The 26,961-nt window shown below is 44.2% G+C and overlaps 1 protein-coding gene across 1 annotated transcript; it reads right to left on the reverse strand.

The window, feature by feature from the left end:
* Positions 1 to 205: 205 nt before the first annotated feature.
* On the reverse strand, positions 206 to 26,961 carry PAAF1 (proteasomal ATPase associated factor 1). The gene is made up of 12 exons (XM_073548554.1): positions 26,778 to 26,961; positions 19,294 to 19,334; positions 18,650 to 18,753; positions 18,449 to 18,538; positions 11,774 to 11,872; positions 11,513 to 11,663; positions 11,230 to 11,424; positions 10,975 to 11,066; positions 2,581 to 2,696; positions 2,413 to 2,495; positions 2,184 to 2,266; positions 206 to 1,214 (listed from the first exon to the last, which is right to left on the reverse strand). Exons 1-12 carry the CDS (start codon positions 26,822 to 26,824, stop codon positions 1,137 to 1,139), a joined length of 1,179 nt encoding a protein of 392 aa, XP_073404655.1. The 5' UTR covers positions 26,825 to 26,961; the 3' UTR covers positions 206 to 1,136.

Here is a 26,961-nt window from a genome sequence, read left to right on the forward strand (position 1 = left end):
CTCCCCGCGCGCTCCCTTCCCTCTCTCGGCTCTCCCCGCGCGCTCCCTTCTCTCTCTCGGCTCTCCCCGCGCGCTCCGTTCTCTCTCGGCTCTCCCCGCGCGCCCAGTTCTCTCTCTTCTATCTCCTCTCTCTTCTTATCCTCTATAGTCTCCGCTCTGATCCTGTCTCGCTCTTTCCACCACATAAGACGCAGTAACACAAGGATGGAAAAATACAGTTTTTAATGACATGAATGAAACAGTTAACCCCTTCTTGTTTTTAAACTTAATAAAAATAAAAAATAATAATTCACCGACTTTCTAACTGACCATGATAATTAATCAAGAATGATATTTTGGGATGTGGACTGATTTCAGAAAAGTTGGATAAAAACACAAAGTTGCTGTTTTTTTTTTTTTTTTGCAATATCAGGCGACTTTTATACTGGCGTAAAGCATCCAAATGATGACAGCTGAGGGTTTGTTACAATTGTATCCAGCTTAGACAATCAGCTCTGCAGGACACCTGCGCTGATACACTGTAACAAACCATTAGGACAGACAAGATGTCATGCATTTGCGTCATGGGGCAAGTACCAATTTGCATCTCTCCAGCTGTTGTGATAACTACAGCTCCACTCAGGCACTGACAGCAGCAGCATGTTGGGAGCCATAACGTGGCCCAGCTGGGGGGCTGCCGACTCCTGGATACATCAGTGACGCACCCTCAGCTTTGGAGACCTTGGATGTAAATGGAAAGGTTTTTATTCCCTGACAGCAAGCAGCGGTAGGATAAAAGTTGCAGAACTTTTCGTTACACGAGAATTCAAGGTACGCAGCTCTGCCGCACGTCTGGCGAGTCTAATGGGACGCTCCATTTTTCCCTTTCCTGCCCATAGGTTTAGATTAAATCGGTGTTAATCGCCCTCTGCCGCAGTCTTTTTAGACCGACTGCTTTGGTGACAATATCGCTTATAACCGCTGCAGCCAATCTCTGAGCTCAGCAGTGTAGTGTGGTTTGTAATATCAGCATCACAGCTAAGCCTAGTGACTGGCCGCAGCGGTCACGTGATCTGTAGTTGTGCCATCAGATGGGAAGAACCCCCCCTTTAGCGATGTCCGTAGCACAGTGCGCCCCCCCCCCCAGTCCGTGCTCCTCACAGATCCGCCAGCTGATATTTCCGGATTATCCCGTCCCGGCAGCATGTGTACGCCGACTTCTCAAAGACTGCGACCTGCGGAGACAAACACGACAGATACAGACCCTGGACCGGTTACAGGGAGGGCAATCCCCTACTGAAATATTCTGTGCTGCTCCTTGCATTTTACTCAGTGACCCCTGCTCTTGATTCCTTTCCTTACTCGCTTCACGCAGAGTTCTTATTGCTCAAATCCTCTGTGCTGCTGGGGGACCCTGAGACGTGCACCACCAATCTGTCCTCATGCAAAATTACCACACTTCTTTCCTAAAATACTCTGTGCTGCTGGTGGACCCGGAACCCCCAATTCTAATGTAATGACCTCTCTAAAGATCAGCTAACTCCACTCCTTAAATGCTCTGTGCTGCTGGTGGAACCTGGGTTTTCTATGACTCACAAGATCAACACATTCCTCCTCTAAAATACTCTGTGCTGCTGGAGAACTCCACTATAAAAGTAGCTGTCATGCTGCGATCTGTCATATCATCAGCCCACTCCTCTCCTGTAATCCTCTGTGCTGCTGACACAAGGCATCAATATCCAGAATTCCTGCAAAACACAAGCCGCGGAGACACCATCACGTGTTTCTCAACGCAAGCAATGACCAGCCAGGTCTTTCCCCGGGAAGGAACGACCACGGGAAGGGCAGTCTCCAATGAAGGAAACCACCTATGCCAAAACATGGTATCCATCCACATATTTCCCATAAGGGATGGGGGCATTGCTCTAGAATCACTGCGTTGAGAAACACGTGATGGTGTCTCCGCAGTGTCGGATGTTGATCTCCATGAGTTCATTTATCCTCATTTTTCACATATCCAGAATTCCTGACCTGGTGCTGTACTAATGGACTTTCTGGATTATTGGAGATAGAAATTACACCATTTCGGAACAATAAGGAGCAATCTCCTTACTGTGAAGACTCCGGACTATAGGGATGTGAACACTTCTCTAGCTGTGGGGCAATATATGGGGTCACATAGGTCGCCCCCCCGGTGGTCTTACCTTATACACAGGATCGCAGTCGGGATCTGTGAGCTCTAGGACGTGATCCAGATCCTGCTGGAGGATGAAGCATGTCCCGTCCCCTGGAAGAATAATACCGCAGCGTTCATAGTGTGGCTCCATGATATCCTAACGTAGCAACGTGCACAAAGCCGGAGCCAAAAAAGGAAAAATGTTGCAAAACCGATGCGGCTCCGGGTCTCATTATCCTACTGTGTTCTCACCGTACCTTGGCTGGCGACAAAACCCTCCCTGAATGGCGCCAGCGATAAAACCGGAGCTCCGGACCGGAACACGGTCTGTACTGGGACTCTGTGAAGAAGCAATAAATGATGAAGGAAATCGCTTGCTGTGCTGCGACGGTCCACACAAGGTCTGGAAGGGGGGGTTCACTTACTTTGTGTTTCTAATGTCTAGCTGGTAGATATTACCGTCTTGACCCCCTCCTAAGACGTTCACGCTGGAGAGGAAAGTGCAACAGTTAAATGCGTCTGCGCCATCAAAGGTGAAGACCTGCAACATAAAAGACCCCAACATGGTAAATGTGGTTTTCTTTAACAAACTGATCAATTCTTTTTATCACCACCAGAGGGAGCTGACTGCAAAGGAAGAAGCATTAATGTAGGCAATGAGTTCCCTCTGGTGGTGACTGCAGGCAGTAAAAATCGGTGACCAGAAAAATGCCCACACGGAAATTTGCCAATTGCAGCATCACAAAAGTTTCAGATCTATATTTGAGGTGCAAGGTGAGGATGTTCACATGATATGTGAAAATTGCCCACAGACATGAATACCCAAAGGAAAACAGTAGCGAGTTATAGGTGAGATGCTTTGCAGGACAGACAATAGCATAGATCTATAGATTAAATGCTCTGCAGGACAGGGGGATATGGTATGAATGAGTCACCTAGGAGGAGGAAAAAACAAAAAGCAAGCTAAGCCCAGAAAACCGGAGAGGTTGGTAACTAGCGGATTGCAGACCCCTGATCCTATCCACAACAACCAGCAGTAGCTGCGGAGCATGCCTACGGTGGTCCTAGACGCCTCGTCACGGCCGGAGAACTAAATAAGCCTAAAGAAAGAAAGGGAAAATCTAAACTGCCCCAGAGCAGACCCCAAAGCAATAGACAGCCCCCAACATGTATTGTCGGTGAAATAAGATGAAAACACAGACACAGGTAGAAAGATAGGCTGAGCAAACGATGGGACCCTCGCTAACTAGAAAGGACAGGAAAGGAAAGCTGCTGTCTGCAATCACGCAAAAAACCCTGCCAAAAAGAATGTCCAACACGTCTGATAGAAAAAGGCCCTGAAGTCGCTAGACTTCAAATCACTATATCAGTACTCAGGTATATTCTGAAGACAGAGCAAAAGAGGTCAACTGATCAGAGACAAAATGGGGATTCAGCCCAGTCCCAGCTAGGGCTGGCTGAACACAAAAACTAAGTAAACCAGATGAAAACTCATATGAACAATAGCAGAGAAAACTTAGCTTTAAGAAGGCAGGAATCAAACTGGAAACCAGGAGCCACAGTCAGGAAAAATCACCAGCAAGAAACTAGGGAGTCGGCTGCCCTAAATCCAATCAGAAACTCCTGATGTCCAATCGCAGTCCTCCTTCTCAGGTGGCCGGTCTCCGCCATTTAGATCAGCTTCATTACCTCCCTTCATCAACAGAGGGAGTCCAGATAGAGAACTCACTACTCCTCTGTCAACACAGCCAGCTCCATAACCCTCACCAGAAGCCAGAGGCAAACCTGAAAAAGCTCACAACAGGGATAGTATACAGGTATAGGTGAGATGCTCTGCAGGGCAGGAGAATAATATAGAATTCTAGGTGAGATGCTCTGCAGGACAGAGAATAGTATACAGGTATAGGTGAGATGCTCTGCAGCACATTTGCTTCAGCTTTTTGAGGGCAGGAGTCATGATAATGTTCTGTTGGTTCTTGAACTACGTTGTCATCTTTTGTTTTGAGAATTGAATGGCACTCTGAAGAGCGATGCAGTCGGCATCTCCAAGTCACCGCTGCGCTGATAGTATGAAATGCAAGATATTCAAACCCCAAGTAAATCAGAACTTTGTTGTTCCTCTGTCTAGAATACTTTAGATGAACTCAAAATACACTTTTATTGAAAATAAATTAAAAAATATGGGGATGGATCTATTAAAGTGCATGCTTTACCTAACCAAAACACAATGGGCTGGCACAGCAGGAACGCCATTGTCACTGGGGTTGTACCAAAAGGAATGACAGGATTGCCAATTGGAAACAATGGGGGTGGGGGAGCGCTGGAAGGAACATGTGAAATAATGTCAACGAGGAAACCCAGTGACTTCCATGGGCTCCACTGAAATACAGCACAACACAGACAGCAAAGAAAATGCAGAATGGATTTCACCCCAGGTCTCTGGGCCCAGCTTACTGCTCTGGGCTCTACAGGTTTGGTTCACTCATACCTAGTTCCAGAGGACAGATTCTGTTCTTACGAGCTGTCAGTCCACGCTCAGTGTGGTGTGTATGAGCCTAGAGACCCTTAATCATATCCATTCTGCATTTTGTTTCATCCTATGCCTGCCTACACCTGCAGTATATGTGTGTGATACATAACTACGTAGGATCTGTTCACTCTTACTGTTGGTAGTCATAAGTGGACAGGGAAGGAAGTGCAGGCGCCAGATTCATAGAATCAATAGGAGAGCGGCGCTGCTATGGCACTTCCGGTGTAACAGGCCAGATTAACCCCCAGCCCAGCATATACCTGGGGTTAAAGTGGTCTAGGCCAGATTATACCGCTCCAGTTCAGAATACACCCCAGATGTTGTAGATCAGGCAGCACACGGGGCCCCAGGCAGCACACGGGGGGCAGAGACAGTGAACGGGGTCCCAGGCAGCACACAGGAGCAGAGACAGCGAAGGGGTTCCCAGGCAGCACATGGGGCCCCAGGCAGCGCACAGGAGCCTTAGGCCGGTTTCACATTAGCGTTTACGGCCGCGTCGGGCTGCGCACGGCCGCCGCTAAGCCCCGCCCCTCCGCCGGTAGCTTCACCTATGGGCGCATGACGCTGCATGCGTCCCCTATCTTTATCACTGAGGACGCAGGCCATGCGCAGTATGCGTTTGGCGGCGCCTGCGTCCTTTTGACGGTGTGCCGAGCACAACCAAATTGCAACAGGTTGCGTTTGACGCTGGTCGGTGCACCGTCAAAAGGACACAGGCGCCGCCAAAACGCCTACTGCGCACGGCCTGCGTCCTCAGTGATAAAGATAGGGGACGCATGATGCATGCAGCGTCATGCGCCCGCGGGGCATAGCGGCGGCCGTGCGCAGCCCGACGCTGCGGCCGTAAACGCTAATGTGAAACCGGCCTTAGGCAGTGCACAGGGGCCCCAGGCAGAACACGGGGCCCCAGGCAGAGCACAGGGACCACAGGCAGCACACGGGGGTCCCGAGCAGTGCACAGGGGGTCGTCCCAAACAGCGCACAGGGGGTCCCAGACAGCACATAGGGGGGCAGAGAAAACATACAGGAGCCCTGCGGGCTGTCTCTTCCCCCCTTGCATGCTGTCTCTTCCCCCCCTTGCGTGCTGTCTCTGCCCCCCGTGCGCTGTCTAGGGTCCGTGTGCTAACTGGGGCCTCCGTGTGCTGCATGGGGCCCCGTGTGCTCCCTATGGCCCCTGTTCTCTACCTGGGGACCTGTTCTCTGCCTGGGGACCCCTGTGGGATGCCTGGGGACCCCTGTGGGATGCCTGGGGACCCCTGTGGGATGCCTGGGGACCCCTGTGGGATGCCTGGGGACACCTGTGCGAAGCCTGGGGACACCTGTGCGAAGCCTGGGGACCCCTGTGCGATGCCTGGGGCCCCGTGTGCTGCCGGGGGCCCCTGTGCTCTTCCTGGGGCCCCATGTGCTGCCTGTGGCCCCTGTGCTGTGTCTGGGCCCAGTGTTCTGCCTGGGGCCCCTGTGCACTGCCTGGGGCTCCTGTGCGCTGCCTGGGTCCCCCGTGTGCTTCCTAGGACTCTGTTTGCTGTCTCTGCCCCCCGTGTGCTGCCTGGGGCCCCGTGTACTGCCTGATCTACAGCAGCTGGGGTATATTCTGACCTGGAGGTGTATAATCTGGCCTAGGCCACTTTAACCACAGGTATATTCTGGGCGGGGGGTTAATCTGGCCTGTTACACCAGGTCCTCTGTTGGTCAGTGACATCACTATGTGCTCTTGTCTGCTGACCTGCCTGTCTTACGAGAGCCCGCAAGAACCAGGGCTCATCCCACTGAACGTCCGCACTCGATCCCCATGGGTAGAACATCACTCAGACAACACAGGGTGAGGGGAAACACACATTGGTAAGACTATTGGTTCACCAACAGGAAAAAACACAGAGGTGCTACACCTGCGGTCGCAGCGATGAAGGCCTCGAGCAGGCACGGGGGGGTACAGATGCCTGCTTCTGCTGGATCTCCGTCCTCACTGAAGACGCAGTTGCAGATGACATGCAGCGTGTTGCAGAGACCCGTCGGGTCCCTGCACTGCGATACATGCTGCACTGCGACACATGCAATGGCTGTGAGCTGACGTCAGAGGTGCAGCCACAGGGAGCGGCGCATGACAATGGCGCACACTCCGATGTCAGCTGCAGGGCTGTGTGGTGGCTACAAAAGACACTGGGCGACGTGGGAGCAGAGGAAAGGTGAGCAGAATGTTTTTGTTTTTAAATATGCATTAGGGGCAGAACGGGGACATATACACAAGGATTGGGGACCATGTAAACCAGGATGGGGACATATATACCAAGAAGTGGGCATATATACCAGGATGGAGACCATGTGGACCATATATACCAGCATTGGGCCATATACTGTTTCCCCGGATGCAGACATATTCACCAGGATGATGGGCATATATACCAGGATGGGGGACATTTTACTACATAATGAAGGGGGCAATTCATGTCTGTATAGAATTTAGAACAATACAGGGGCCCATACATCTGATCAACATGTGTGTGTGGGGGGCAGGTCCAAATTTCGCACTGGGGCCCATCGGAGTCCAGTGTGATGGTGTGATATGCTATATGGATATCATTTTGTGTATATTGCTATATCACTGATTTGCATAGTGTTAATCTTGATGCTTTGTATGTCTGCAGCCTGACTTTTATCTATGACTCTTGATGACCCCCTGTAGTGTCATAATCCCCCAGGCACCTTTTGTCAAGTCTGGGAGGCCTGAAAACCACCAAACCAGTTTGACTCTCCCTGGACATAATGAAGGGGCTGGGCAAGTCAGTTGCTGTGTGCAGAGCATGGTGTGAAGACAGGACTTCGGAGAGAAAGAAGAATATATGGAACATGTTATCACTGTCAGCTGGATTTTGGACTCTCATCTCCCTGGACATGTTATACTGTTACTGAACTGCATTCAGATTCTGGACTATCTTATCCTTTGTGTGGTGGACTGAATATGGACCTTTTCGTATTTTTGCCTGAATAAAGGTCTTGGAATTGTTCACTCTCCTCTTGCTCTGTTGATTGTGTGATACCAGAGAAGGACCCAGTGACAATTGGTGGCAGCGGTGGGATCAACAGAGCGTAACCCAATGGAGAACCACCCACAGAGTGAGTACAGAAATTGGACTGTATCCAGTTTACAGGAGAGAGACAGAGACCTGGGCCTGAACTACCAGGGACTGACTAAAGAGGCCTTAATTGACCTACTGGTGGGTGCTAGTCAGACCATCTACTCCCATATGTCTCAAGGACGAGCACTGGAGACAGGGATCCCCTTCCAGAAAAGCCAGTGGTTGGTGTGGTATGAAGAAGAGATGGCGGTTCTGGGCCCCGGCGTCTCTCAGGAGTACAAGGAGGAGGCTGCCCGCCGGGCACAGCGGAGACAGGAAGCAATGGAGCTTGAAAGAGGGAGTAACGCAATGTGGAGTTTAACCCCAACAATCCGGGAGCCTGTACGGATCACCCGGACAGAGTTTAAGCCATTTGATGAGGCTTCTGGAGATGTGGAGGGGTTCTTCAAGGACTTTGAGCAGCAGTGTGCTGTGATGGAGGCGCCCCACTCTAGCTGGATGCGTTTGTTATTGGGGCTCCTGAACGGAAGCTTGGCGGAGGCTTACCGAACCATTGATGCACTGCGGAATCGGGATTATAACATTGTAAAGCGGACTATCCTGGATTACCATGCTATCACCCCAGACTCATATAGGGCCAAGTTCTGAGACCTCCCATGCACCACGGGGGGATCGTTTAGGATGTATGCACATAAGATGTCTCAGGCATGTCGGAGATGGCTGGAAGCAGAAAACGCCTTTACTGTGGAAGATGTTATACAGGCGTTCCTTATAGAACAATTTCTTGCCAAGTGCCCTGCAGAGGTACGGGAATGGGTCCGGGCGCGCACGCCGTGTACCGTGGATAGAGCTGCAGTCCTGACCGATGAAGCCCTTACTATCCGACCGCAATGGAGGAGGCTTCTGGACAATGAACCACGGCCTGCTCCCGCGCCCCGTCCCCCTCCAATTATATCTGCCCTTCCACCTAGTCGCAAGCCGCTGACTATCATGCCTCCCAATCCTAGGCCCCAACAGTTCCGACCACAACCTGGGGGTATCACAGAGAGGAGTTGTTATGGGTGTGGGCAACCTGGACATTTGCAGTTTGGATGTCCCTCAAGGATTCGAAGGGAGCCCCACCTCGTCCAGTGCATCTGGTGCACTCCATCCCGCCTGAGGAAGAGCTACCACCATCCCCACCAGAGTGGACCACCGACCACGGCACCATAGATACCCCTCCTGGAGTGTACGGACTCCGGCCTCTGTCCTTTAGCTACTCAGAGCAACGGCAACGCCACCTGCAGGATATCTTAATTGATGGATACAAAGTGTCAGGATTTAGAGACACGGGGGCATTTCTGACTATCAATGACCCCCGTGTGGTTCGACCCAAGGCAATTCACCAGGGTCCGGAAATTCCCATTGTCTTGGCGGGGGGTGCCCGCAAATATATACAGCGAGCTTTGGTGCGTTTGGATTATGGTTTTGGAGAAAAACTGTGTTGGATTGGAGTTATGGGAGGACTTCCTGCAGATATCCTCCTTGGGAACGACATTGGGGAGTTACAGTGTCATTTTGTGGGAGCAGTCACCCGACTACAGGCCCTTCAAGCACCACCACATCCGGACCCCACTGAGGAGCAATCTGTTTGGCCAGAAGGTCCGTGGGCCTCTCACTCTTCTGAAAGAACAATTGGAGGGAGATATCGCAGATATTGGAATGCCGATCATTCTCTACGTTCTAGAGTTTAGAGTTCAGAGATCGTCTCGCCCAGCTAGTGGCTAATGATCAACAGCAAATGGCCCAGTCCAGTCAAGAAACCTGGTATGACTGTAACACCAGGACCCGGGAATTTATGGAAGGACATCAAGTGCTTATAATTATTGCAACCCCTGCCACTGTACAAGGAACTATAAACGATTGAGCAATGTGGACTATAGTGAGCAGGCCAGAGGTCTGTGTAGACCTCATAGCGTGCTCACTTATTATGGGGGGGGGGGGGGGGGGAGAGGTTGTGATGGTGTGATATGTTATATGGATATCATTTTGTGTATATTGCTATTTCAGTGATTTGCATAGTATTAATCTTGATGCCTTGTATGTCTGCAGCCTGACTTCTATCTATGACTCTTGATGACCCCCTGTAGTGTCATAATCCCCCAGGCACCTTTTGTCAAGTCTGGGAGGCCTGAAAACCGCCAAACCGGTTTGACTCTCCCTGGACATAATGAGGGGGCTGGGGAGGATAGGGACTGGGGAGGATAGGGGCTGGGCAAGTCAGTTGCTGTGTGCAGAGCATGGTGTGAAGACAGGACTTCGGAGAGAAAGAAGAATATATGGAACATGTTATCACTGTCAGCTGGATTTTGGACTCTCATCTCCCTGGACATGTTATACTGTTACTGAACTGCATTCAGATTCTGGACTATCTTTTCCTTTGTGTGGTGGACTGAATATGGACCTTTCATATTTTTGCCTAAATAAATGTCTTGGAATTGTTCACTCTCCTCTTGCTCTGTTGATTGTGTGATACCAAAGAAGGACCCCGTGACACCAGTTACACCACTGCAAAAACATATACATTCACAGCAAGAACACAAGGTGGTACAAGTTTCGGCTGTGCCTTCTGGGCTTCCAGGAACAACCATCTCTGCCAGCAGCTCCCTGCTTTTGGTGGCCTCCAACTGAGACGATAATGTATTAGATGTGCCCTGCAGTCCCATGTAACTCCACAGATAACACAGTGATACTTTTGTGTGTACTGATAGCAGTGATGGCTCCTCTGGATCAGACTGCTGCTGGTTCTGCTTGTGCTGCTGGTTTGGGCTGGTGGGAGGCGTAAGGCAGAATCAGTGAGAGATGAGAGCAGACTAGATCTATTGCTGATAATGACAGACTGCTACAGGCACAGATCTTCATTTTTGCAGTTTTGCACTAGATCAACTGTAAATCACAAGTTAATCACATATCATGTGAACATTCTCACCTTGTACCTCAAAAATCATAGATCTTAAACTTTGTGATGCTGCATTTGGCAATTTTCCATGTGGGCATTTTTACTGTGGGCAATTTTCCTGTGGGCATTTTTCAGGGAACCATAAAAATCGGACCACCAGAAATCTTACACCCTATCGCGGCCATATAAAGTGCTGCGCCATAGTTTGGTGCGATATAAACAAACACGATGATATCATATGCAGATGAGGGGTCCAGATCTCCGAGTCATTACTTACAGACTGGCGGCTCTGCAGACTCTTGGCTTCCAGTTTCCCGTCTTCTCTAGCCAGCAGCAGTAACTTTCCTTCACTCCCGATTTCCCGGTCACCTGCAACCAAAAAATAAAAAAAAAAGAAAAGAAAAATTTTCAAGTGATTAAGTATTGAGCATGCAGCTACAATGCAGGCCTATGTGAGTCCATGATAACAAACCCAGTGTAGCGGGACCCAGCAGTCAGGTGCTACTCTGCCCCCGCTCCCCCTGGTACTTACTCGGGGAAGTTTCTGGGGTTCCAAGGTCAATGGCGTTATCAGCGACACCAACGGAGATCCCATTAATGGCGGCTCCGCAGTCCGCCACCACTGCCAGGCAGGAGGATTTCCCGCAGTCCCATAATCTGGCCGTACCGTCCCTAGAACAGGACACAACGTTCCTTCCCCGATCCACCACGGCCACATCAAGAATACCTGGGGGGGGGGTGAACGCATCAGATCCCTGAGGGCGACTGTAGAGGTATAGGAGCAGGGGCCTCCAGTAAGCAAAACGGTGACCAACCTCCTTTATGGCCTCTAAAGGTGACCGGGCAGCTGGCGTCTTCCACAGACCAGATCTTCACTTGGGCATCCATGCCGCCACTTAGGACGACCATCCCGGAGGGGAAGAACCTGCAGCAATTCACATCATAGACGTGGCCTTCCAGGACTCTCTAGAGGAGGCAAGAAGCCAAAAATTCACTAAGGCGGCTATAACAGAAAGCTCCCAACCGCACAAAACGTGCAAGAAAAGTAGCGTGAATAATATTCAGAAATGGCGCACCCGTGCTTCTCCATTATTGGTCTGCCAAATCTTCATCGATCCATCGGTGCTAGTGGAGACGCCGAGACCACCGCCACTAGAAACATCAAGACAAGTGACCTGCAAGATGGTGAATTATAGTAGATATATTACTGTATACAGGGGCAGTATTATAGTAGTTATATTCTTGTACATAGGAGCAGTATTATAGTAGTTATATTCTTGTATATAGGGGCAGTATTATAGTAGTTACAGAATATTCTTGTACACAGGGGGCAGTATTATAGTAGTTATATTATTGTACATAGGAGCAGTATTATAGTAGTTATATTCTTGTACATAGGAGCAGTATTATAGTAGTTATATTCTTGTACATAGGAGCAGTATTATAGTAGTTATATTCTTGTACATAGGAGCAGTATTATAGTAGTTATATTCTTGTATATAGGGGGCAGTATTATAGTAGTTATATTATTGTACATAGGGGGCAGTATTATAGTAGTTATATTCTTGTACATAGGGGGCAGTATTATAGTAGTTATATTCTTGTACATAGGGGGCAGTATTATAGTAGTTATATTCTTGTACATAGGAGCAGTATTATAGTAGTTACAGAATATTCTTGTACATAGGGGGCAGTATTATAGTAGTTATATTATTGTATATAGGAGCAGTATTATAGTAGTTATATTCTTGTATATAGGGGCAATATTATAGTAGTTATATTATTGTACATAGGGGGCAGTATTATAGTAGTTATATTCTTGTACATAGGGGGCAGTATTATAGTAGTTATATTCTTGTACATAGGGGGCAGTATTATAGTAGTTATATTCTTGTACATAGGAGCAGTATTATAGTAGTTATATTATTGTACATAGGGGCAGTATTATAGTAGTTATATTCTTGTATATAGGGGGCAGTATTATAGTAGTTATATTCTTGTATATAGGGGCAGTATTATAGTAGTTATATTCTTGTACATAGGAGCAGTATTATAGTAGTTATATTATTGTACATAGGGGCAGTATTATAGTAGTTATATTCTTGTATATAGGGGGCAGTATTATAGTAGTTATATTCTTGTACATAGGGGCAGCATTATAGTAGTTATATTCTTGCACATAGGGGCAGTATTATAGTAGTTATATTCTTGTATATAGGGGGCAGTATTATAGTAGTTATATTCTTGTACATAGGGGGCAGTATTATAGTAGTTATATTCTTGTACATAGGAGCAGTATTATAGTAGTTATATTATTGTACATAGGGGCAGTATTATAGTAGTTATATTATTGTATACAGGGGGCAGTATTATAGTAGTTATATTCTTGTATATAGGGGCAGTATTATAGTAGTTATATTCTTGTACATAGGGGGCAGTATTATAGTAGTTATATTCTTGTACATAGGAGCAGTATTATAGTAGTTATATTCTTGTATATAGGGGGCAGTATTATAGTAGTTATATTCTTGTACATAGGGAGCAGTATTATAGTAGTTATATTCTTGTACATAGGAGCAGTATTATAGTAGTTATATTCTTGTATATAGGAGGCAGTATTATAGTAGTTATATTCTTGTACATAGGAGGCAGTATTATAGTAGTTATATTCTTGTACATAGGGGCAGCATTATAGTAGTTATATTCTTGCACATAGGGGCAGTATTATAGTAGTTATATTATTGTACATAGGGGCAGTATTATAGTAGTTATATTCTTGTATATAGGGGGCAGTATTATAGTAGTTATATTCTTGTACATAGGGGGCAGTATTATAGTAGTTATATTATTGTACATAGGGGCAGTATTATAGTAGTTATATTCTTGTATATAGGGGGCAGTATTATAGTAGTTATATTCTTGTACATAGGGGGCAGTATTATAGTAGTTATATTCTTGTACATAGGGGCAGTATTATAGTAGTTATATTCTTGTACATAGGGGGCAGTATTATAGTAGTTATATTCTTGTATATAGGGGCAGTATTATAGTAGTTATATTCTTGTACATAGGGGGCAGTATTATAGTAGTTATATTATTGTACATAGGGGCAGTATTATAGTAGTTATATTCTTGTATATAGGGGGCAGTATTATAGTAGTTATATTCTTGTACATAGGGGCAGCATTATAGTAGTTATATTCTTGCACATAGGGGCAGTATTATAGTAGTTATATTCTTGTACATAGGGGGCAGTATTATAGTAGTTATATTCTTGTACATAGGGGGCAGTATTATAGTAGTTATATTCTTGTACATAAAGGCAGTATTATAGTAGTTATATTCCTGTACATAGGAGCAGTATTATAATAGCTATATTCTTGTACATAGGGAGCAGTATTATAGTGGTTATATTCTTGTACATAGGGAACAGTATTATAGTAGTTATATTATTGTACATAGGGAACAGTATTATAGTAGTTATATTATTGTACATAGGAGCAGTATTATAGTAGTTATATTATTGTACATAGGGAACAGTATTATTGTAGTTATATTATTGTACATAGGGGCAGTCTTATAGTAGTTATATTCTTGTACATAGGGGGCAGTGTTATAGTAGTTATATTCTTGTACATAGGAGGCAGTATTATAGTAGTTATATTCTTGTACATAGGGGCAGTATTATAGTAGTTATATTCTTGTATATAGGGGGCAGTATTATAGTAGTTATATTCTTGTACATAGGGGCAGTATTATAGTAGTTATATTCTTGTACATAGGAGCAGTATTATAGTAGTTATATTCTTGTATATAGGGGGCAGTATTATAGTAGTTATATTCTTGTACATAGGGGCAGTATTATAGTAGTTATATTCTTGTACATAGGAGCAGTATTATAGTAGTTATATTCTTGTACATAAAGGCAGTATTATAGTAGTTATATTCCTGTACATAGGAGCAGTATTATAATAGCTATATTCTTGCACATAGGGAGCAGTATTATAGTGGTTATATTCTTGTACATAGGGAACAGTATTATAGTAGTTATACTATTGTACATAGGGAACAGTATCATAGTAGTTATATTATTGTACATAGGAGCAGTATTATAGTAATTATATTATTGTACATAGGGGGCAGTATTATAGTAGTCATATTCTTGTACATAGGGGCAGTATTATAGTAGTTATATTCTTGTGCATAGGGGCAGTATTATAGTAGTTATATTCCTGTACATAGGAGCAGTATTATAATAGCTATATTCTTGTACATAGGAGCAGTATTATAATAGCTATATTCTTGTACATAGGGGCAGTATTATAGTAGTTATATTCTTGTACATAGGGGGCAGTATTATAGTAGTTATATTCTTGCACATAAAGGCAGTATTATAGTAGTTATATTCTTGTACATAGAAGCAGTATTATAGTAGTTATATTCTTGTACATAAAGGCAGTATTATAGTAGTTATATTCTTGTACATAGGGGCAGTATTATAGTAGTTATATTCTTGTACATAGGAGCAGTATTATAGTAGCTATATTCTTGTATATAGGGGCAGTATTATAGTAGTTACAGAATATTCTTGTACATAGGGGGTAGTATTATAGTAGTTATATTCTTGTACATAGGAGCAGTATTATAGTAGTTATATTCTTGTACATAGGAGCAGTATTATAGTAGCTATATTCTTGTATATAGGGGGCAGTATTATAGTAGTTATATTATTGTATATAGGGGGCAGTATTATAGTAGTTATATTCTTGTACATAGGGGGCAGTATTATAGTAGTTATATTCTAGTACATAGGAGCAGTATTATAGTAGTTACAGAATATTCTTGTACATAGGGGGCAGTATTATAGTAGTTATATTATTGTATATAGGAGCAGTATTATAGTAGTTATATTCTTGTATATAGGGGCAGTATTATAGTAGTTATATTCTTGTACATAGGGGGCAGTATTATAGTAGTTATATTCTTGTACATAGGAGCAGTATTATAGTAGTTATATTATTGTACAAAGGGGCAGTATTATAGTAGTTATATTCTTGTATATAGGGGGCAGTATTATAGTAGTTATATTCTTGTATATAGGGGCAGTATTATAGTAGTTATATTCTTGTACATAGGGGGCAGTATTATAGTAGTTATATTCTTGTACATAGGAGCAGTATTATAGTAGTTATATTATTGTACATAGGGGCAGTATTATAGTAGTTATATTCTTGTATATAGGGGGCAGTATTATAGTAGTTATATTCTTGTACATAGGGGCAGCATTATAGTAGTTATATTCTTGCACATAGGGGCAGTATTATAGTAGTTATATTCTTGTATATAGGGGGCAGTATTATAGTAGTTATATTCTTGTACATAGGGGGCAGTATTATAGTAGTTATATTCTTGTACATAGGAGCAGTATTATAGTAGTTATATTATTGTACATAGGGGCAGTATTATAGTAGTTATATTATTGTATATAGGGGGCAGTATTATAGTAGTTATATTCTTGTATATAGGGGCAGTATTATAGTAGTTATATTCTTGTACATAGGGGGCAGTATTATAGTAGTTATATTCTTGTACATAGGAGCAGTATTATAGTAGTTATATTATTGTACATAGGGGCAGTATTATAGTAGTTATATTCTTGTATATAGGGGGCAGTATTATAGTAGTTATATTCTTGTACATAGGGGCAGCATTATAGTAGTTATATTCTTGCACATAGGGGCAGTATTATAGTAGTTATATTCTTGTATATAGGGGGCAGTATTATAGTAGTTATATTCTTGTACATAGGGGGCAGTATTATAGTAGTTATATTCTTGTACATAGGGGGCAGTATTATAGTAGTTATATTCTTGTACATAAAGGCAGTATTATAGTAGTTATATTCCTGTACATAGGAGCAGTATTATAATAGCTATATTCTTGTACATAGGGAGCAGTATTATAGTGGTTATATTCTTGTACATAGGGAACAGTATTATAGTAGTTATATTATTGTACATAGGGAACAGTATTATAGTAGTTATATTATTGTACATAGGAGCAGTATTATAGTAGTTATATTATTGTACATGGGAGCAGTATTATAGTAGCTATATTATTGTACATAGGGGCAGTATTATAGTAGTTATATTATTGTACATAGGGAACAGTATTATAGTAGTTATATTATTGTACATAGGGGCAGTCTTATAGTAGTTATATTCTTGTACATAGGGGGCAGTGTTATAGTAGTTATATTCTTGTACATAGGAGGCAGTATTATAGTAGTTATATTCTTGTACATAGGGGCAGTATTATAGTAGTTATATTCTTGTATATAGGGGGCAGTATTATAGTAGTTATATTCTTGTACATGGGGCAGTATTATAGTAGTTATATTCTTGTACATAGGGGGCAGTATTATAGTAGTTATATTCTTGTACATAAAGGCAGTATTATAGTAGTTATATTCCTGTACATAGGAGCAGTATTATAATAGCTATATTCTTGCACATAGGGAGCAGTATTATAGTGGTTATATTCTTGTACATAGGGAACAGTATTATAGTAGTTATATTATTGTACATAGGGAACAGTATTATAGTAGTTATATTATTGTACATAGGAGCAGTATTATAGTAGTTATATTATTGTACATAGGGGGCAGTATTATAGTAGTTATATTCTTGTACATACGGGCAGTATTATAGTAGTTATATTCTTGTGCATAGGGGCAGTATTATAGTAGTTATATTCCTGTACATAGGAGCAGTATTATAATAGCTATATTCTTGTACATAGGAGCAGTATTATAATAGCTATATTCTTGTACATAGGGGCAGTATTATAGTAGTTATATTCTTGTACATAGGGGCAGTATTATAGTAGTTATATTCTTGTACATAGGGGCAGTATTATAGTAGTTATATTCCTGTACATAGGAGCAGTATTATAATAGCTATATTCTTGTACATAGGGGCAGTATTATAGTAGTTATATTCTTGTACATAGGGGGCAGTATTATAGTAGTTATATTCTTGTACATAGGGGGCAGTATTATAGTAGTTATATTCTTGTACATAGGAGCAGTATTATAGTAGTTATATTCTTGTTCATAGGGGGCAGTATTATAGTAGTTATATTCTTGTACATAGGGGCTGTATTATAGTAGTTACATTCTTGTACATAGGAGCAGTATTATAGTAGTTATATTCTTGTACATAGGGGCTGTATTATAGTAGTTACATTCTTGTACATAGGAGCAGTATTATAGTAGTTATATTCTTGTACATAGGGGCTGTATTATAGTAGTTATATTCTTGTACATAGGAGCAGTATTATAGTAGTTATATTCTTGTACATAGGGGGCAGTATTATAGTAGTTATATTCTTGTACATAGGGGGCAGTATTATAGTAGTTATAGTCTTGTACATAGGGGCAGTATTATAGTAGTTATATTCTTGTACATAGGGGCTGTATTATAGTAGTTATATTCTTGTACATAGGAGCAGTATTATAGTAGTTATATTATTGTACATAGGGGCAGTATTATAATAGTTATATTCTTGTATATAGGAGGCAGTATTATAGTAGTTATATTCTTGTATATAGGAGGCAGTATTATGGTAGTTATATTCTTGTACATAGGGAGCAGTATTATAGTACTTATATTATTGTACATAGGGGGCAGTATTATAGTATTGTGTTACATCTTATTGTCAGTGACAGGTAAGGAATGAGAATACCTTACACTTTTCTGGTGGACTCTCGGGAAGCTGGTGTAGGGAGCCAGGAATTTGGTGGCAATGTTCTCTGCAGGGCAGGAGATGAGGAGAGTTTTCTGTAGGACAGATGAGATGGTTAATGCAGCTTTCCTATGTCTTCACGCTGCCGTCTATGGATGACTGCTTGTTACTGGGGTTTACAGGTTTATTCTGTGGATATTTTATACCTTAGTGACTTCGAGAACAGAGAAATCCTCGGAGGAGGCGACATTGGGGATCCCGTCAGGACCGATTCCGTCACACTTCAGGGTCCCGTAGACTGTCGGCTTCCCTGTAACACACAGGACTCCTCAATAATTACCAGGTTTCTTATTTACATTCATTGCTGTAAAACCTGCGGGACGACCACCATGCCCCCGATAAGACTTTGCCTCAAGCCTGCCAATACGTCTTGATGTCTACCTTTCCAAACTTTAACTTAAAACTAGGCTGCTACTATATCCCTCCTCCCTCCGTGCTTTACACTGCAGCTCTGCTTGACCAGACTGGCCACTATGCATTCTCTCATTAAAAATTAAGGATTGTATCGACAGCTTCTTAAAAATTCACCATTCCCACTTGATAAGCAGATTTCTGCTGTCTTAAAATAATTGGGGACTTCTCTCCCCCAGGGGTCAAGAGTCCCCTATATTACAGTGTCAGTCATTATGTGACATGTAATACAACATTTCCTCCACAAGGTGTCACTACAGGGTAAACATACAGCAGGGGGTGACGTCCCCGAACAGTCACGAAGCTCGTGGGGAATGGGGAGGAGCCAATTTGCCCGAACCTTGGCCCCTACCGAGCGCCCTCTCCCAGCCACATTTACCTGGGATCTTGCACGAGACCCACGCCTCGCCTTCCGCTTTCCTGAAAGACAAAATGGGAAAATCTGCTATGTGTTTCTGTGTGACTCATAGGGGCGAAAACTACAGAGGTGGTCGAAGAATAGAAAATGAATAATTCATCTACCGGACCCCCCGGTTCCTTCACAGTACTGCTTGTGTCCCCCTCCGCTCTCCTCCAGTTTCAGACGGAACTTAACTGCTAATTGGCTTCAGGGGTCACGTGACATCTGGCGGGGACAAGGGCAGCACCTAGGGGGTCCGGTAGGGAAAGATCTGATTTTTTTTTTTTTAAACCCCTTCCTGCTCCATCGCATATATCTAGCCATTGTGGAGTCGGCACAGGAGCCACGTTCACTATTGTTTAACCACGTAAATGCTGCTGACACTCTCTGACTGTCCCCCCAACACTTATTGAGGCAAGTGGGCCACCATGGCAGCTGAGGGCCTTCCGACAGGGCCGCAGTCACCACCAGTTTGAGTTTTACAAGAGATTATTTCAGTATATGGAAGTGAAGTATAATGAGATCTAGGAGAACCTATAAGTTCTTTTTTTTATTTTATTTTCTCATTGTCTTAAAGGGAACCTGTCACCTATTTTGGCCGCTGTAAGCTGCAGCCATCGCCTTTCAGGGCTGATACACCGCATTCTATGATACTGTAGAAAAGCCCCCGGTCCGACCAGAAAGATAAGAAAAGTCTTATTATACTCACCCAGGGGAGCGGTCTAGTGCGGTCCGATGGGTGTCACAGGACCGGGTATGACGCCTCCCATCTTCTTGCAACGCCGCTCTCTTGCTTGCTTCATCGCTCCCCGGCATCGCGCTCCTGCGCAGGCGCACTTATCTGACCTGTTGAGGGCAGAGTAAAGTCCTGCAGTGCGCAGGCGCCGAACCTCTCTGACCTTTCCCGGCGCCTGCGCACTGCAGTGCTCTGCTCTGGCCTCAACAGGACAGGTCAGATAAGTGCGCCTGCGCAGGAGCGCGATGAAGCAAGCAAGAGGACGGCATTGCAAGAAGATGGGAGGCGTCAGACCCGGACCTGCGACACCCATCGGACCACACTAGACCGCTCCCCTGGATGAGTATAATCTAACTTATTTTTCTTATCTTTCTGGTCAGACCGGGGGCAGATGTACAGCATTATAGAAAGCTGTACATAAGCCCTGAAAGGCGATGGCCGCAGCTTATAGCGGCCAAAACAGGTGACAGGTTTCCTATAAGAAAATGTATAACATGTATACATAAAAACTATATACAGGTAGATAAAAGTATATAGAAAATATATATATGTTGTGAGGTAGTGCTGTTATTCAGTTAGGGGATTCTCGCTTAGGCGCCACAAAACCAGATCCAGCATGGGTATTCATAAAGCTGTATAGTCCATGAGGTTTATTCATCATCATAAACCAAAGCAATAAGCAACAGCAGAGTGTCCATTGTAGCTTCACTCTGGAAACGCTGTGTTCACACAGGTTGTACAATGTCCAATACGCAGGCTTTTCAGCCTCACAGTTATATCTCACCCCGTCAGGGTTCTCTCATGGCTGCTTCTCCATAATGCACACATTCATTCCCTCCAGGGAACTCTCAGGCACTTGCTGCCATTAAACACGGCGTCCACACGTGCGGTCAGGCAGGAAGCCCCATCTCAGCTGGACCTTCCACACTGGACCAACCAGGACCCAGCATTCACCCCACGTGACTTATCCTGGCCAAATTACAGTTGTGGCCAAAAGTATTGACACCCCTGCAATTCTGTCAGATAATACTCAGTTTCTTCCTGAAAATGATTGCAAACACAAATTCTTTGGTATTATTATCTTCATTTAATTTGTCTTAAATGAAAAAACACAAAAAGAATTGTCCTAAAGCCAAATTGGATATAATTCCACACCAAACATAACAAAGAGGGTGGACAAAAGTATTGGCACTGTGCGAAAAATCATGTGATGCTTCTCTAATTTGTGTAATTAACAGCACCTGTAACTTACCTGTGGCACCGAACAGGTGTTGTCAATAACTAAATCACACTTGCAGCCAGTTGACATGGATTAAAGTTGACTCAACCTCTGTCCTGTGTCCTTGTGTGTACCACATTGAGCATGGAGAAAAGAAAGAAGACCAAAGAACTGTCTGAGGGCTTGAGAAACCAAATTGTGAGGAAGCATGAGCAATCTCAAGGCTACAAGTCCATCTCCAAAGACCTGAATGTTCCTGTGTCTACCGTGCGCAGTGTCATCAAGAAGTGTAAAGCCCATGGCACTGTGGCTAACCTCCCTAGATGTGGACGGAAAAGAAAAATTGACAAGAGATTTCAACGCAAGATTGTGCGGATGTTGGATAAAGAACCTCGACTAACATCCAAACAAGTTCAAGCTGCCCTGCAGTCCGAGGGTACAACAGTGTGCATGGCATTATGAAGTCTGAAGACTACCAACAAATTTTGCAGCATAATGTAGGGCCCAGTGTGAGAAAGCTGGGTCTCCCTCAGAGGTCATGGGTCTTCCAGCAGGACAATGACCCAAAACACACTTCAAAAAGCACTAGAAAATGGTTTGAGAGAAAGCACTGGAGACTTCTAAGGTGGCCAGCAATGAGTCCAGACCTGAATCCCATAGAACACCTGTGGAGAGATCTAAAAATGGCAGTTTGGAGAAGGCACCCTTCAAATATCAGGGACCGGGAGCAGTTTGCCAAAGAAGAATGGTCTAAAATTCCAGCAGAGCATTGTAAGAAACTCATTGATGGTTACCGGAAGCGGTTGGTCGCAGTTATTTTGGCTAAAGGTTGTGCAACCAAGTATTAGGCTGAGGGTGCCAATACTTTTGTCTGGCCCATTTTTGGAGTTTTGTGTGAAATGATCAAAGTTTTGCTTTTTGCTTCATTCTCTTCTGTGTTTTTTCATTTAAGACAAATTAAATGAAGATAATAATACCAAAGAATTTGTGTTTGCAATCATTTTCAGGAAGAAACTGAGTATTATCTGACAGAATTGCAGGGGTGTCAATACTTTTGGCCACAACTGTATATGGTTCATAGCCACGCCCACGGGTCACATGACTATGACCTCATCACAGGTCCTTCAAGCACTTACACACTCTTTACAACAGTGTTCTTTAAACACACCCCCTGGATGGGTTTGTAGGTAACTGGCCCGCCCATCTCCCTAGTTACCTGGAGACTTCTCCCTGTCACATTAAAGCAGCACCTCAGCAGTATCACTGCTGATCAACACATAAGTCTCCATCTCAAAGCCACCCACTTTGAGATACATAATGGCCATTCAGTATTCTGCCATTCATCCTTTCTCTTGGTACATCCACACAGCGCCCCCTAGCGGACACAGCGGTTACTACACCACAATGTATATAAACAAAAAAATAAAATTAGAATACAGCATATAATAGAAAAACAGATATTTGTTTAATGTTAAAACATATAAGGAAAATGTTATATATATACACTTTTTTTTACTTTATATATATATTTACTGAAAATATTTTTATTTACATTATTTTCCGGCTTATAAGACAACCCCCAACTTTTCCAGTTAAAATATAAAATCTTTTTAAAAGTCGGGGGTCCTCTTATACTCCAGATGTCGTCTTATAGGGCGGTGCGGAGGAGTGGTCCCAATGACAAGGTGAGGGGACGCCTCATCGGGAAGTTGTAAATGAAGTACCATATCCCTATTACCTCCTTGTGGTGCTCTGTGCGGCTCCCTGTGCTGGGGGGGGTGGTGGTTTGTGGTGGCCGCTCTTTGCGCAGCGTGGGGGGCTCCGCTGGCCGCTCTTTGCGCAGCGTGGGGGGCTCCGCTGGCCGCCCTTTGCGCAGCGTGGGGGGCTCCGCTGGCCGCCCTTTGCGCAGCGTGGGGGGCTCCGCTGGCCGCCCTTTGCGCAGCGTGGGGGGCTCCGCTGGCCGCCCTTTGCGCAGCGTGGGGGGCTCCGCTGGCCGCCCTTTGCGCAGCGTGGGGGGTTCCGCTGGCCGCCCTTTGCGCAGCGTGGGGGGCTCCGCTGGCCGCCCTTTGCGCAGCGTGGGGGGCTCCGCTGGCCGCCCTTTGCGCAGCGTGGGGGGCTCCGCTGGCCGCCCTTTGCGCAGCGTGGGGGGCTCCGCTGGCCGCTCTTTGCGCAGCGTGGGGGGCTCCGCTGGCCGCTCTTTGCGCAGCGTGGGGGGCTCCGCTGGCTGCTCTTTGCGCAGCGTGGGGGGCTCCGCTGGCTGCTCTTTGTGCAGCGTGGGGGGCTCTGCCAGCATTTCCTCAAAGTCCAGAGGCCCTCGCAGCTCCATTGCTGCGATGCGGTGGCCTCCGGAAAAATGGGTGCTGGGAGCGGCGCATGCTACATGATACAGATCGGCAACGGCTAAAATCTTGTGGGACTTCAAGATCCAGACGGATAAGCAGGTGTTGGCTAACCAACCAGACATTGTGATAGTAGACAAGGACCAGAAGACAGCAATGATCGTAGATGTGGCAGCGCCAAGTGACAGCAACATCAGAAAGAAGGAATATGAGAAGCAGGAGAGATACCAGGGCCTCACAGGAGAACTGGAGGAGACGTGGACGGTGAAGGCAGCAGTGATTCCAGCGGTGATAGGAGCACTGACCCCTAAGATGGAAGAACGGCTACAACAGATCCCAGGAGCCACATCTGATCTCCGTCCAGAAAAGCGCAATGCTGGGATCAACTAAGATCCTGCACAGAACCCTCCAACTCCCAGGAGGACCCGAGAATGAGAGAGGACAACAAAGACCACCCCCAGTGGGGCGAGAAGGAAGGTTTTTTGTTTTACAAACTAGTCAAATTATGTACAGTGCCTACAAGTAGTATTAAACCCCCTGCAGATTTAGCAGGTTTACACATTCGGAATTAACTTGGCATTGTGACATTTGGACTGTAGATCAGCCTGGAAGTGTGAAATGCACCACAGCAAAAAAGAATGTTATTTCTTTGTTTAATATTTTTTTAAATTGTGAAAAGTTTATTCAGAGGGTCATTTATTATTCAACCCCTCAAACCACCAGAATTCTGTTTGGTTCCCCTAAAGTATTAAGAAGTATTTCAGGCACAAAGAACAATGAGCTTCACATGTTTGGATTAAATATCTCTTTTTCCAGCCTTTTCTGACTATTTAAGACCCTCCCCAAACTTGTGAACAGCACTCATACATGGTCAACATGGGAAAGACAAAGGAGCATTCCAAGGCCATCAGAGACAAGATCGTGGAGGGTCACAAGGCTGGCAAGGGGTACAAAACCCTTTCCAAGGAGTTGGGCCTACCTGTCTCCACTGTTGGGAGCATCATCCGGAAGTGGAAGGCTTATGGAACTACTGTTAGCCTTCCACGGCCTGGACAGCCTTTGAAAGTTTCCTCCCGTGCCGAGGCCAGGCTTGTCCGAAGAGTCAAGGCTAACCCAAGGACAACAAGGAAGGAGCTCCGGGAAGATCTGATGGCAGTGGGGACATTGGTTTCAGTCAATACCATAAGTAACGTACTCCACCGCAATGGTCTCCGTTCCAGACGAGCCCGTAAGGTACCTTTACTTTCAAAGCGTCATGTCAAGGCTCGTCTACAGTTTGCTCATGATCACTTGGAGGACTCTGAGACAGACTGGTTCAAGGTTCTCTGGTCTGATGAGACCAAGATCGAGATCTTTGGTGCCAACCACACACGTGACGTTTGGAGACTGGATGGCACTGCATACGACCCCAAGAATACCATCCCTACAGTCAAGCATGGTGGTGGCAGCATCATGCTGTGGGGCTGTTTCTTAGCCAAGGGGCCTGGCCATCTGGTCCGCATCCATGGGAAGATGGATAGCACGGTCTACCTGGAGATTTTGGCCAAGAACCTCCGCTCCTCCATCAAGGATCTTAAGATGGATCGTCATTTCATCTTCCAACAAGACAACGACCCAAAGCACACAGCCAAGAAAACCAAGGCCTGGTTCAAGAGGCAAAAAATCAAGGTGTTGGAGTGGCCTAGTCAGTCTCCTGACCTTAACCCAATTGAAAACTTGTGGAAGGAGCTCAAGATTAAAGTCCACATGAGACACCCAAAGAACCTAGATAACTTGGAGAAGATCTGCATGGAGGAGTGGGCCAAGATAACTCCAGAGACCTGTGCCGGCCTGATCAGGTCTTATAAAAGACGATTATTAGCTGTAATTGCAAACAAGGGTTATTCCACAAAATATTAAACCTAGGGGTTGAATAATAATTGACCCACACTTGTATGTTTAAAAATTTATTAAAATTTAACAGAGCAACATAACTTTTTGGTTTGTAAGATTTATGCATCTGTTAATAAATCCTGCTCTTGTGTGAAGTTTGAAGGCTCTAACTTATTTGCATCTTATCAAACCTGCTAAATCTGCAGGGGGTTGAATACTACTTGTAGGCACTGTATATGTTTTTTTTTGTTTTTTTTTTATAGACCGTGTATATATATTTTTTTAAATTTAGTGTGTGTGTGTGTGTGTGTATATATATATATTCATAAGTTAAAAAAACAAAAATGTGTTTATTGTATTTGCAAGTACATTTTTTAATATATGTTTTAACATTTTTTCTATTTTGTGGTTATATATATATATATATATATATAATACATACATTTGCTTAAACATATTTACTATAAAAAAATATATATAGTATGTACGTAAAAGTAAAACTATATGTAACATTTTTGTATATACTTTAATAAACAAATATTTTCTAATATATATTCACTGTATATATTTATATATTATAGAGAGTTATATAACTATATATATATATATATATATATATATAATAAATTTTATTTCTATAGCGCCGACATATTCCGCAGCACTTTACACTTCAGATATATATTCTAGAAGAGATACCGTATATAAAAAAAAAATTAACATCACGTGGATCCTAGCGATACAGCATCACTATATGATAAATGGTGGCAAATTATTACATGATGGTAATTTAAAGGGATTGTTCATCTTTGGGGGGGGGGGGTTTGCATTTTTTTTATTAATTATTATATGCATTTATTTGGGGCTAGAAATCATTTTTACGATTGTGTTTTCTCCACTGTTTCGCGCCCCGCGTGACTCTTGCAGGCTCTTTATTTCCGTGTCGCCTGTGGTCACTAATCAGCGGAGGTCACAATGATACAAGCTCTGATGGATGAGGACAGAGGAGGAAATGGGGCAAAATGGGATGAAATCTAATGGAAAAAATGATTTCTGGGCACAAAATAAATGCAAAAAAAAATGTTCTTAAAGGAGGACAGCCCCTTTAATAAAACTTACCGGTCCCCTAAGATTATGGCACTACAATTCCCAGCATGCACTAAGAGCTGAACGGTGTCAGGAGGAAACACTGAGAATTATAGTTATACAACAGCCCACAGGCAGAAGAGACTAAAATCAAACAACCAACATGCCGGACTAAAAAGCTTTGTCATCCCCATTTTTCCCTTGCAGCCCCCACCTCAGACAGGAGGCCCAGTCACTCTGGATACAAATCCTGGCAGCCATCTTGGTGCAGGCAAAGCAAATCCATAACCGGAAGCGGGCGCCTTGGCCTGAAGAAGCAGCGTTTACTAAACAGGAAGTAGCTCTCTCCCGCCACTAGAGGCCGCCGCGCAGGAGAGATGAGTGTCTCTTCCTAAGGT

The sequence above is a fragment of the Dendrobates tinctorius genome, unplaced genomic scaffold (genome assembly GCF_039654945.1).
Source record: "Dendrobates tinctorius isolate UK_male_01 unplaced genomic scaffold, ASM3965494v1 ptg000157l, whole genome shotgun sequence".
Classification (NCBI taxonomy): Eukaryota; Metazoa; Chordata; class Amphibia; order Anura; family Dendrobatidae; genus Dendrobates; species Dendrobates tinctorius.

What these genes read in the sequence shown, in the direction of transcription:
- PAAF1 (XM_073548554.1), bottom strand. Translation starts at nt 26,824, where the DNA reads ATGGCTGCCAGGATTTGTATCCAGAGTGACTGGGCCTCCTGTCTGAG. An exon ending in CGAGAGTCCACCAGAAAAGT is followed by an intron (nt 11,873 to 18,448) that starts GTAAGGTATTCT and finishes ACCATCTTGCAG; the next exon opens with GTCACTTGTCTTGATGTTTC. An exon ending in GGGTTTTGTCGCCAGCCAAG is followed by an intron (nt 2,267 to 2,412) that starts GTACGGTGAGAA and finishes TTATTCTTCCAG; the next exon opens with GGGACGGGACATGCTTCATC.